We start from the raw sequence: 14,037 nt of genomic DNA, 5'->3' as shown, positions 1-14,037 counted from the left end.
CAGATTGTTGATCTGTTGACCACATTAGTGGCGTAGCGTATTTAAACCACCCTTATTTTATATTACTACATTCAAGTATTTTCTTAAGGCATCTTTAGTATGGTCTGTCTGTATGCATTTAAATAAAACAAGCTGAAAGCACACGGTAGTAATTTGGGTGTCAAATTCGCGTCGGTATGCACATTTTGGCAGAGCACCGTTTTTCTCCTACTCTCGTCTCGTCTCATCCCGTCTTTCTTGTTTATTTTGCTTTTGCTTCTCGTTTTGTGAAATATCAACAGGGTTGTCTTGCTCATTAATGTTCCTCTCGGGTTCAAATTGAAGGGGGCTGAACAAATGACATGTTTATGTCGCTAGTCATACTCTGGAAGCCCGGCAGCGTAGTCCAGTGACCTCACCGCCCTGCGACGTCAACAACAATAGCGATCTACTAGTTAAACTAATTTTACAAACTGTATAAAACCGAAAACATCAAGAGGGGTTTTAATATGAAATTATTTTAACTTCTCCTCACGTTTATCTTTTAAGAACTATAAGTCTTTCTATCCGTAGCTCCTTTTAAATTATTTGGTGGGGTGCAGCTGACCAGAGGAAGAATTTTTTTTTTACCTTTTTGACTACCATTGATAGTGCTAGGCATCCAATCCATTTGAAGTGGGAGGGATGGCAATAAATAAATGAATATTCATTTGGTGCCACCCTCCCACTTCAAATGGATTCATCCAATCCATTTGAAGTGGGAGGGATGGCAATGAATAAATGAATATTCATTTGGTGCCACCCTCCCACTTCAAATGGATTGGATATCTACTAGTGATAAACTCATTTAAATTCACAGCCGAAGGATGATTGGACGCCACGTGACTAAATGTCTATCATCATCTTAGAGAGAGCAACAAGTGCTCCTTTTTTTAGGCCGCATGTGCAGCTGGTGTCCATGTTGCATAGCGCGACCAGCGGTTGCAAAATAGATATCAAAAAGTACATATTCGGCACATTATTGTTAAGCACTGATGATGTCATTTTAGTAATGTATTGGTACCGATACTGTATGGGTACACTAGTTTCCTCTTATAAATGTGTATGCATGATCAGTAAATCCAGTAGGTGCATTTTAAACCACAAAACAATTTTATTCATCTCAGTAAAACAATAAGGTAAGGGGATTGCTTTTTCCCATTTTCATTCTTTTTATTTATTTTTTATAAACATTTTTAAATTATTCACGTATACTCATTAGCACTGCTTCTAAAGTTGGACTTTGATGATGTTTTCTTACCTGCCAATTAATTAAAAGAACAAACAATGAGTCCATTAAAACAAGCAGGTTTTGCATGACTCGATTCTTTTTTTTTCTCTTTTAATATTACCCCAGGAGGCCCAAACAAGGTTGTGTTATATTATATATTTGTATTCTCCACTCACCTAGCAACTACACTAATCTTGGCAGCCTTAATTAGCACTTCCTTCTAACCTTATTAAGAACTAATACGGAGGAAAGTACTGATGTGGTAACCCTTCAGTCAAGCACAGTTATTACACTGAATATGATTTTAATATATTTGCTATGAGAGCTACTCATTAGAAAACAAAATTCAAATTAAAAAGATGATTCTATTCCACGGAGGGGTAGCTGCATGGCTCAACCAAAAATAAATATGGGATGAATAATTGTGATCATTTGACATCTTTACCCTTTCAATGTTGTTGACGATGGTACACGTCCAATCATCGTCAATCAGGCTCTTTATAAAAGAGTTAAAAGTGCCTGTGACAGCATAAAAAAAACTTAAATAGCATTATTATGTAAATTAGAATCATATTTTGAGACGATTCGACTATATACAACAATTTGGCAACGCGTAGATGACAAGACATTAGTCTCTTAATCTGCCGTTTAGCCCCACCTGTCATTATAGCGCCCTAGCGTCCCCAGCTGGAGGATGACATCAGCAGGGTCATGATTTCAGCCGATTTAGAAATCAGCCCATTAAGAGGGACGATTCAGAACGAGGAAAATTGCGACACAGAACAGCAAAATGTCATTGTTTCAATCTCTCTACTCCAAAATTTCTACAGGATATTCTTTTTAGCTAAGTATTTTTCCCCAATTGCTAAATAAATGGCATGGTCATGACAAATAACAGTCTTGTGCTAAATGTTATACGAAATATTAAAACTGCATTTATTCAGTACGACAGACAGGCAAAATTACTGCATAATGGTCAAAACTGTCGACTTTTTACATCTCCTGACCAGTATTTTATGCCACCGGAGTTAGTCAGGCTTTTGTCATTCCCCTGCCCTGGCTTCGGAGACGGAGGACACAGCGTAAACAAAGCAGGAGGCGTGACAGCTGGCCGACAGGCTAAACCGAACCGAGCAGCGTTTCCAAGTTTTTGCTATGACAGCTACTCATTAGAAAACAAAATTCAAATTAAAAAGATGATTCTATTCCTCGGAGAGATAGCTGCATGGCTCAACCAAAAATAAATATGGGATGAATATGAGATTGTGATCATTTGACATCTTTACCCTTTCAGTGTCGTTGACAATGTTAGACGTCCAATCATCGTTAATTTGGCTCTTTACCAACGAGTTAAAGTGCCTGTGACAGCATAAAAAATCTTAAATAGCATTATTATATGATTAGAATCATATTTTGAGACGATTCGACCATATACAACTATTTGGCAAAGCGCAGATGACGAGAAATTAGTCTTTTAATCTGCCATTTAGCCCCACCTGTCATTATAGCGCCCTAACGTCCCCAGCTGCAGGATGACATCGGCAGGGTCACGATTTCATTTAGAATTTAGCCCATTGAGAGGGACGACTCAGAACGAGGAAAGTTGCGACACAGAACACCAAAATGTCATTGTTTCAATCCCTCTACTCCAATATTTTTACACGATAGTCTTTTTATCAAAGTATTTTCCCCAATTGCTAAATATATGGTATGGTCATGACAAATAACAGTCTTGTACTAAATGGAATATGAAATAATAAAAAAAGCATTTATTCAGTATGACATCCCAAAATTACTCCATAATGGTCAAAACTGTCAACTTCACCTTTACTGCCGCACCTCCCGAACGATATTTTATGCCACCGTGTTAGTCAGGCTTTTGTTATTTCCCAAATAACAGTCCTGTGCTAAATGGAATATGAAATTGCCAATTGTTGCACACCAGCTGTGATAACACATAATCACTTTTGCCACACACATAGCCACAACAAAATGTTCCACAGCAAACAGATGCAAAAATGTCAGGGACATGACAAAGCCAAAACCTTGTACGCCCTGAAATTAATCGAGCTGCTTGACTGGACGCTAAGTTACTAAACCCAGATTTTTGATTGTGTTATTGTACAGTTGTGATGTATGTTCCATGCCTAAATGTGCAGCTTTAGTTGTATGGGGGATGGGACACTGATAAGCATATGCTTCATCCCGTCCGCCTTTGTCTTCTTCTTCAGTTCCTTCGGGCAAATCATATCACATTTTGTAATTGTCAATGATTGTCAATGATACCGATGATGATGACAATAAAATACCATTCCATTCCATTCCATTCAAATATATAAAATGCATTTATTCAGTACAACAGGGCAAAATTATTGTATAATGGCAAAAACTGTCGACTTTCTGTACCTCCTGACCAGTATTTTATGCCACCGTGGTTAGTCAGGCTTTTGTCATTTCCCTGCCCTGGCTTCGGAGACGGAGGAAAGAGCGTAAACAAAGCAGGAGGCGTGACAGCTAGCCGACAGGCTAAACCGAGCGGCGTTTCCCATTTTTTTCTGTGGCGGGGAGAGAAGGGGAAACGCCGGAAATGACAAATCACACAAAATTAACTCAACTCATGTCACACACGGGGTTGATTGTGTCCACCTATCGGCCAGCCAACAGCAGCGGGCAAGCAGTGCTCGTCCCCAGGGAGAGAAGGGGAAACGCCGAGAATGTAAACAGAACAGGAGTAGTATTATTACCCACAAAATGCAAGCCACCTCCTTATTAAAACGTTCGCCATGATCCCAGTATTTGACAAAACACTTCCTCAACCCGAGACCGGAGCCGGAAGTCACTAATTTTTATGGCGCGGGATTAAAAAAACTGAATAAATAAAACGATCACTTCCACACACATCCAAACGGTCCATTTCATTCAGGACCATAAAATACCACGTGAAATATGAAATAAACATGCTTTTTGCTGTCATAGGCACATTAGGGCAACACTTGGTACCTTTTCAATTTTGGTCTATTTTAGCGGTGGACAAAAGCAGTCGTGTTTTGCCTTAAGGAAGACTGCGTTTCCTATGAGAACCAGCGCCTGAGTGCATAGTGTCATGAAATGACACTGATGGATTAAACGACATTTTTGTTTCCAACGGCTTTGTAAAGGAAGAATAGTAATGAGGTAATGAATCCAGTTTAGCTAAACAATAGCATATGACGGTTAGCAAACTTTTGGCTTTGTGTGGATAACCCCCTGCTTACCCGAACTTGTGAGCGCTGACGAGTCACACCAGCGAGTTTATTCTTGAGTCTCCTTTTATAGTTTTTATCCTCCTCAGACAGACTTTTTGTTTCTTTTGTTGCTCTGCCATCTTTGCAGAATTCAACGCGAAAATGTTCGCATTGACTTCTGCCTTTATAATGAATGGGGAAAGGGGCAAGTGACGTATGCTCTAAAGCAGTCAGCACATTTGTAGTTTTTTTGTGTGGCAGGGTTCCTGCCACCCTCCTCAAAATTAGTTTGTGCTGGTGAAAGTGATACAGAGTACATACCCCCTTGAAATATAAGAGATGTCATTCAACTAGTTGTCAGTCGACATATCACGAATGTTATGAAAATATTTTATAATGGTTGAAAAGTTACCTAGTGTTGCTTTAACAGTATAAAACTATCTGAGGCTTGCTTGGGATACAGTGTATTGTTTTATTCATCACTGCTTTAAAGTCATCTAAAATATATTTCCAGGTTGTAAAGTATTTTTAACTTAATCGGATCCATGTGTACATAATGTGATTAACTAAACACCTTTAACTAAAACATGATTTTGCTGCTCCTAATACTCTTTTAGTCAAATGTTTGAATTAATTCAATTGAACAATACAAGTCAAATGTAGTTTAGTGCTTAGTAGAGTATTAGTAGAGAGCAGATTCAGACAGTGCTTAAGAATATAAAAAGGCATTTATCTCAATGACTAATGGTGATTGGCAATGCCATAGCACAAGGGATTACAGTAACATCCTGGGGTTTATTTGAGATTCAAAATATGTCTCCCCCCCTGCAAACTGGCAATTCTCCAAGGGCATTTTGAAGCATTAATACAAATGTGACATTCAAGAAGAGCTAAGAAAGTAAACTGAAGGAGTTGAGTTTCAACAAACGTTTCTTCACTTTTGATGCAAAACGCCACCATCGATTTGGCTGACTTTTATTGAGTTATTCAAAATGCAAAGAAAAAATGAACAAGCTCGAGGCTCATTTAAATTCCTCTGTTTCTGCACTGCTCTTCCCACAAAAAAGAACAGCACCGTACTGTTGGTGGAAGAGGTATTATTCTTGACACCTGACACTTAACTACAACCGCGGAAGATTGGTGCACTGGAAAATGTACATGTAATTGAATTAAAATAAAGAAATTAGCTCCATTAGTGTAGATTAGACCCTGAAAGACCGAGATGGACTCGAACTGTGCCTATATTTATAACAACAGAGAGACAGCTTTATTCTCACTCACCATCCTCTGTAGGTACGTAGATGTTGAGGTAAAGGCAGTCCTCACTTTGATTCTGAACATAGGTGGCCGCAACATCCAGATTGTCTGTAAACCACACAGGCAGCATGATCTCAGGTAACACACCGTGCACATTCTGGGGACACACGGGCGCAAATCGGGTGGCGTTTCGGATCTCCTGCCAGGAGCCCGGAGCCTCGGGCGGCTGGAAGCGTCGCTCGCCGATGGGGGCGGTGGCATAGGGTACTCCCAAATAATGTTCCACGGGGCCCAAGATCTCGTTGTTGAGCTCCTTTTTGACACCGCGTATCTTTCCGTAGCCTGTGGATACTATTGGGTTTTTATCGACTCGCTGACACGAGGAGAGGGTCAAGTGTAGTATGAGCCCTATCAGCCAAACCGGAAAGGGGTTAACATTTCGTTGATGGCTACGTTGACGTTTTCCACCAAAGCCTTGGTGGCTGACAGCACTGAGAGGAAAAAACAACATGTCCAAAATAAAAGCTCCTTTAGTCATCTCAGTAAGACATTGGCTTGATAATCACAGATTCACAGTCATGAAGGAGAGCAAAGGCAAAACCAGGATTTTTGCAAGGGTACAGATTAATAGTTTTCCTTGGGTGGCATGGTGCTCTGGTGGTTTTGGTAGCATTCTCAGATTGAAACTGTAGGCTCATCTGTCTTCCTTTTAGGTCTTTTGATGTGTCCAATGTTGCAGTCAGGAAGCCAATTTCACCTACAAGACAAGAAAGAAGACAAGAGTCAGCGGGTGCAAATAGAAAGCTAACACATATTTTGAAAATGAAAATTAAGTGTTATCTGTTTCAAAATACAAATTTATCCAAAATCATTTTTGTCCATCAAGTGAAGGAATAACCAGGCCAGACATATTTCACTGGGGCACGTGCATGTATTGATCAGCAGTGCCCCAGTATAAATTTCCCCTGCAAAACTGTTAAAAAAAAAATACTTTGGAGTTTTAAATCTACATAGCATAATTTACAGAATGTGCCTATTTAATATGGTAATATTACTCCATTCACTCCATATACACAATCTGCACATGGCTCCTATTATGATAATTTATGCACGTAACTGTGATCGGCATGAGTTGATACTTCAGCAAAGCACTTTGGGGAGATATGCTGCGTTCATGTGTGTCGGGAGATCTGAGTTCCCAAGTTGGAAAATGTGTTGTAAGATCATATTGTGGGATAAAAACATGGTTGCTAACATGCAACAAATAAGAGTAACCTATTTTAATGCTCCCACGATACATCACAAGTTGTGTGACTGTTTTGCGCTTTTTATAGACACCATGTAATAACTTTTTTTTTATGACTCCAACAACATGTGAATGCAGTATCAATGTTATGGTGTGTGCCAATCATACAGTTGACGGTGCAAATGACATCTTTGCAACTGCTTTACAGGTAAGTTGTTCGTTTTTACCTCTGTGTTGATGCTCGTTTGGTCGCGTATTCCCATGAATTGTGAATTTAAATGGTTCAACCTAACTCTCTTATCAGACCGTTAACTACATTAAACTACTCATTCATTCATTCATTCATTTTCCATGCTGCTTTTTTCCTCACGAGGGTCGCGGAGGTGCTGGAGCCTATCCCAGCTAACTAAGGGCAGTAGGCAGGGTTGCCAGCCAATCGCAGGACACAAGGAGACATACAACCATTCATGCACTCACTCATACTCACTTAGAGTGTTTAATCAGCATCTTTTTGGGATGTATGAGGAAACCGGCGTAAACCCATGCAGGCATGGGGAAAACACGCAAACTCCACACAGGAAAGCCGAAGCCCGGGTTCCACAGCCCAAAAACCTGCACTAAATCCTTAATAAATGCTGCTGGTAATATTGCAAATAGCAATTACACAGAGCAAATAAAATGAATTATGAATAAAAATCGTAATAATAATATAATAATAGTAATAATTATAAAAATAATAATACATGTAAAAGTGTAACGATGTGTTTCGCGTGGTGTACCTGAACACACCGCATGGCTGCCTTGACAGAGGCAGAGACTGAGAGAGGGACTTTTTATTTTCACTTTGTTCAGCTGCCGCGGACAGTAGGCATGTTGTGTGGCACAATGTTTTTACGAAGCTGGAGATTTTTTTGGCAATTTTACCACAAAAATAATTGTCACCTTAACTTATAAAGACTGGCGAACGGAGGTCGGAGGAGGACCGTCAAGATCGTAGACATTCTACTGCCGTGTTGTCGAGCCAGTTCACGGATGCCCGCACCACGCTCATATTTTTCTATCATTTCCATCTTCATTTCAATGGTAAGCCTCATCTTTTTCCTTTTTTTTCACCACCTGCACTAACATTCTTGGAACCCATGTTGATTTCTCTCACAAGAAAATCCGCTGTGCGTCCCGTCTTGCGGGAAAAAAACCTCATAAATCGTCATATTTCGAGCATATCATCGGATGTAGAAAAACAAATGGCGAGTCAAATTTTACACCGGATGTTGAAAAGATCGTGTGTCGAAGCGATCGTATGTTGAGGTACCACTGTATCAGATTAGCTGGCGTCTTTTAGCTAAGTGGCTATGAAAAAAATGTGATTTGAGTGACAGGCTCTCACTCAAGAGCTTTGTCTAATAGTGTGTTAGTATGATATGTGGTATTTGAACTGTATCAATACTGATGCTATTGCTATTTGTTTATATGACCAAAATGAATAGAAACTATCTGTATGAATTAATTGCCTATCTTTGGGATATAACGTTTATCAATTCTGTATCTGTACTCATCATAATTTTTAGCTGTTTTACAAGTATTTTATTTGTTACTGCAGTCTCTGTAATGTGTAACAAGATGTACCGTATTGGCCCGAATATAAGACGGCCCTGATTTTAAGACGACCCGCTCTTTTTCAAGACTCAAGTTTGAAAAAAGACTTTTTGAACAACAAATTAATTTTTACATAGAATACAAATAAAGTACATCTGTAACAAATAATTATAACAATATATTGGAGAGAAAAAGCATGCTATTTTGCCTCATTCAAATCTTAATAACTGAACATTTAAATATTTAAACTAAAGTGCAATCACATTCGTAAATGAATGGCTTCTGGTTTTTGAAATGTAAATCTATTGTGATAAAACAACAAAATTGCAATAACTGCATTAACCATCAAAGTGAAGTCCAACGGTAACTGTAGTCTTGAAACAAATCTGAATAAGGAAAAACATTGCAATAAAATAATGCAAACTGGTTAAACTTGAAAGTAGCTGAGATCTGTCATGACAGAACATCGTTTCAATGATATCTGGCGCCATCTAGCGTCGTGAATGGGTATAATGTCTAGACTGCGAATATAAGACGACCCCCACTTTTTCAGTCTTATTTCAATGCAAAAAACACCGTCTTATATTCGGGCCAATACGGTATTATTTTTTTTTATTTTATATTTGATTCAAACAGCATTATTCGATATTAGAAAGTTATTTGCTCGCATCAAGGTTAAATCAGCAAGCAGGAATGAGAGAGGTAAGTTAGGTAACCCACCAAGGCAACATAAACCACTTTTAGGTCAGCACATACCAGTTGAGAAACACTGATTAATGGCATAACAGTTACAGTGATATACCCCGATTTCCGTCCAGACAAAGTAGAGCAGCAGTGTGTAGGAAGCGGTGTAGGAGAGATGGAAGTTGATTAGCATGAGCAGAGGTTAAATGACTATCAACAAGAGATGTCCCAATTTCGATTTTGAATACTGACAGCTGAAAAACGACAAAAACACTTTTTTTTAAGAAACTTGTATGTCGGTTTGATTATGTATAGTTTCAACACTATTTATGTGTTTTTATGATATATAAGCTATTCAAAAAAAAAAAAAAAAGCTCACTCGCCAGTGCCCCGCTGTGCCCCAGTATTGCACTGTATTAGGTCTAGTGACGCCCCTGCTCTGCGCCAACAACAACTGGGACTTTTTTGTGTCATGTGCTAGAGCACCGTATTTTTCAGACTACAAGTCGCACCTGAGTATACAGTGCCTTGCAAAAGTATTCGGCCCCCTTGAATCTTGCAATCTCGCACCAGCCATAAAATGCCCAATGAAGAGGAAAAAAACATATATAAGTCGCATCGGAGTATAAGTCGCATTTTTTGGGGAAATTTACTTGATAAAATCCAACACATAGAACAGATATGTCATCTTGAAAGACAATTCAATATAAAAATACAATAGAGAACAACATGCTGAATAAGTTACAGTATGATGTTACATGATGCATGAAAAACGAAATGCGAATATACTGTCCTCACCAGGACGCTACGGCTCGGTCCTGGCTATACAGCGAGCTAATGACGATGCTGGACGTCCGTATAATTTGCTGAATCAATTTCGTCCTCGATACCAAACAGGTTCGCATCAACGTGAATAAATGATAATTAGGTGCTTTTGACACAAACGGTTAGCATGCGTTCACTAGCATTAGCACATCGTTCAAACAACCACATACAATGGGGAGAACAAGTATTTGATACACTGCTGATTTTGCTGGTTTTCCCACTTGCAACACTTGCAAGCCATGTAGAGGTCTGTAATTTGTATCATAAGTTCTCTTCAACTGTGAGGGACGGAATCTAATACAAAAATCCAGAAAATCACATTGTATAATTTTTAAATAATAAATTGAAAATAAACTGCATGAAATAAGTATTTGATACATTACCAACTAGTAAATATTTTGGCTCTCACTTCTTTTTCAAGAACCCCTCCTGTTCTCCACTCATTACCGGAAGTAACTGCACCTGTTTTAACTTGTTACCTGTATAAAAGACACCTGTTCACATGCTCAAACAAACAAACTCCAACCTCTCCACAATGGCCAAGACCAAAGAGTTGTGTAAGGACATCAGGGATAAAATAATAGACCTGCACAAGGCTGGGATGGGCTACAGGAAAATAAGCAAGCAGCTTGGTGAGAAGGTAACAACTGTTGGAGAGATTATTAGAAAATGGAAGAAGTTCAAGTTGACGGTCAATCTGCCTCGTTCTGGGGCTCCATGCAAGATCTCACCTCGTGGGGCATCACTGATCATGAGGAAGGTGAGGGATCAGCCCAGAACTACACGGCAGGACCTGGTCAATGACCTGAAGAGAGCTGGAAGCACAGTCTCGAAGAAAACCACTGAAAACACATTACGCCGTCATGAATTAAAATCCTACAGCACACGCAAGGTCCCGCTGCTGAAGCCAGTGCATGTCCAGACACGTCTGAAGTTTGCCACTGACCATCTGGATGATCCAGAGGAGCAATGGGAGAAGGTCATGTGGTCGGATGAGACCAAAATTGAACTTTTTGGTCTAAACTCGGCTTGTCATGTTTGGAGGAAAAAGAAGGTTGAGTACAACCCCAACCGTGAAACATGGAGGAGGAAACATCATTTTTTGGGGCTGCTCCTCTACCAAGGGTACAGGACGACTGCACCGTATTGAGGGGAGGATGGATGGAGCTATGTACCGCCAGATCTTGGCTGACAACCTCCTTCTTTCAGTGAGAGCCCTGAAGATGAGTCGTGGCTGGGTCTTTCAGCATGACAACGACCCAAAGCACACAGCCAAGGCAACTAAAGAGTGGCTCCGTAAGAAGCATCTTAAGGTCCTGGAGTGGCCTAGCCAGTCACCAGATCTGAACCCGATAGAAAATCTATGGAGGGAGCTGAAAGTCAATGTTGCCCGGCAGCAGCCCCGTAACATGAAGGCTCTGGAGAAGATCTGCATGGAGGAGTGGGCCAAAATCCCTGCTGCAGTGTGTGCAAACCTTGTCAAGGACTACAGGAAACGTTTGGTATCTGTAACAGCAAACAAAGGTTTCTGTACCAAATATTAAGTTCGATTTTTGTGATGTATCAAATACTTATTTCATGCAATTAAATGCAAATTTATTATTTATAAATCATACAACGTGATCTTCTGTTTTTTTGTATTAGATTCCGTCCCTCACAGTTGAAGAGAACTTATGATACAAATTACCGACCTCTACATGCTTTGCAAGTGGGAAAACCAGCAAAATCGGCAGTGTATCAAATACTTGTTCTCCCCACTGTAACTGGCTCTAAGTGTCCGATCGCAAGTGGAAAACACACAAAAACAACAGAAAAGATGACACACACAGGTGTTGCCTCTGTAGAGATATTTTACAAGCATAAACAATGAACGTAGGTTCGCAGCGGTGTCTCTGTCTCTCTCTCTTTCTCTCTCTCGCCCAATCGCTCAGAGACGCTGCATAGCTGTCCGTCTTCTTCTGGCTTGTGAGCGCTCTTCTTCGCGTAAACAAGTGCGAGTGCGCCCCCACTTGGGTGTGAAAGCGCCACAAACTAAAAGCATGCATTTCAATATAAAAAAAAAAAGTCAATAATACAATTGAACACACATTGCCAAAGGCAGAACGCGAACGTCGCCATAGCTATTAAGAGTTATTTAGATAACTATAGCATAAAGAACATGCAAACAAGTTTACCAAACCATCAGTGTCACTCCAAAACACCAAAATAACATGTGAAATGATATCATAATGTGTTAATAATTTCACACATAAGTCGCACCCCCAGCCAAACTATGAAAAAAATATGGTAATTTGAAATCGTCTGCGCCAAAACATATAACTCACGTTTACTAGAGTTCGTTCACTTTCTGCTATTTTGATTTATTTTATGTATAACACAAAAGTACAGAATATACAGTATATGTACACTACTGCACAATTAATAATTCATGATACTAACGCTCTTTCGCCCCTCCCAGTCCAAACGGATTGGACGTCTTGTGTATGACAGCTAGCGAGTTAATGAACGCAAAATACACTGGCTAGAGAGTCAGAAGGGACTCTTCTCTCAAGCATACACAATAACGAGCATAAAATTTATTGTTTTAAGTTTTACTGTTAACAGCTGTGTCACTGCGGGTGCTGCAGTTCACTTGCTTGACTTTTAGACAGACATTGTGTGTTCAGTTACCATTCAGTCGGTCTGAATTTGAATGTAAATGGTTGTCTGTCTCTAAAGCATGCTTTGCAATTGACTGACGATTAAAATGTTGCATGCCTTTTGCTGATACACATTTAAGGGAAAGACTCCTTACTGTAATTTTGGATGAAATTAATGAAATAGTTTATCATCATTATTATTAGTTGAAAGAATCATTTTAATGAAGTTAACCCACCTAGAATGCAACCGTCGATGCCTTTAAAATGTACTCCAGAAATATTGTTACGCATTTTGACTGACAGAAACAGATTTATTCTACTCCTATTTCTTCACTTTTGCTAAACAAATTGATTAGTAACTGATTGATAGCTTTCTAGTAAATGATCTCCAACCTTAGGCAGCAACCGGTATTCTATTCACTTTTCTATAAATTCCCCCACATGTTCCAATGTGCTAATGAGACAGGATGAAAGCACAGGGTCCACTGTACTAATGAAGATGATTATTAATATAGTTGTATATTCCCAAATAATGAGGAAAGCATTGTTAAATAACCTGTGCAGTTCTGGCATAATTAACATTTTAATGATGCCGTTCACAGTAGTTTGTCTCAGTTGTGACCCCAATCCACTGAAAATATGCTTGTGTTATGCCTGGGTGATAAATTGATTTTATGAATTATTTCGAGTATTATGATTGTTATTTTTTAATTTTTAATATTATTTAATTTTTTTTTGTTGCAGATTCAAAAAAAAATGTATTCAAAGTTTTTACAAGATCCTTTGCTTCATTCTGAAGTTGTTAAATCGTATTTGCGGGCTGACAGCACAGATAGGGGGAGATAAAAACATATTCAAGAGAGGTTTTACCAATAATAATAATGATAACTAATGCTGTCATTAAACGTGTTACTAGTGGCGTTAAACGCAAACCCACTTCGATGCCGTCAATTTTTTAAACTCGCGATTAATTATGGTTCTGCCTACTCTTTTAAGGGTTTGATGACACGAGTATTACAATTTGATAAAATAATGGGACAGGAAGAAAAAAAATCAACCATTATTTTTTTTACTAAAAAAGTGCAAGTTAACTATGAAAAAATGGGATTAAAATTTGTAATCGCTTGACAGCACTAATAATAACGCAATGGATTTTTATAGAATTTTTAGGACACTTAAAGGCGCTTTCTTCTTCTTTTCCTTTCGGCTTTTCCCTCCAGGGGTCACAATACGTTATTCTTTCACTACACACTAGATGGTGGTAAGCTAATATTGTAGCCACAAATTCCCTGGGGCAGGCTGACAGAAGTGAGGCAA

At 39.1% G+C, this 14,037-nt stretch overlaps 1 protein-coding gene across 3 annotated transcripts in view; it reads right to left on the bottom strand.

Annotated features, from left to right (window-relative positions):
- The window catches only part of nlgn2b (neuroligin 2b), a 314,058-nt gene that overhangs the window by 84,524 nt on the left and 215,497 nt on the right, over nucleotides 1–14,037 (bottom strand). For all 3 annotated transcript variants that reach the window (XM_057821147.1, XM_057821148.1, XM_057821146.1), the window contains one exon: nucleotides 5,755–6,487. In XM_057821147.1, coding sequence (XP_057677130.1) covers nucleotides 5,755–6,268 — 514 coding nt within the window. In that variant the 5' untranslated portion in view covers nucleotides 6,269–6,487. The remainder of the gene's footprint in view (nucleotides 1–5,754; nucleotides 6,488–14,037) is intronic.

This window comes from Corythoichthys intestinalis, chromosome 18 (genome assembly GCF_030265065.1).
Source record: "Corythoichthys intestinalis isolate RoL2023-P3 chromosome 18, ASM3026506v1, whole genome shotgun sequence".
Taxonomy (NCBI): domain Eukaryota; kingdom Metazoa; phylum Chordata; class Actinopteri; order Syngnathiformes; family Syngnathidae; genus Corythoichthys; species Corythoichthys intestinalis.
This window is presented reverse-complemented; position numbering and strand designations above follow the sequence as displayed.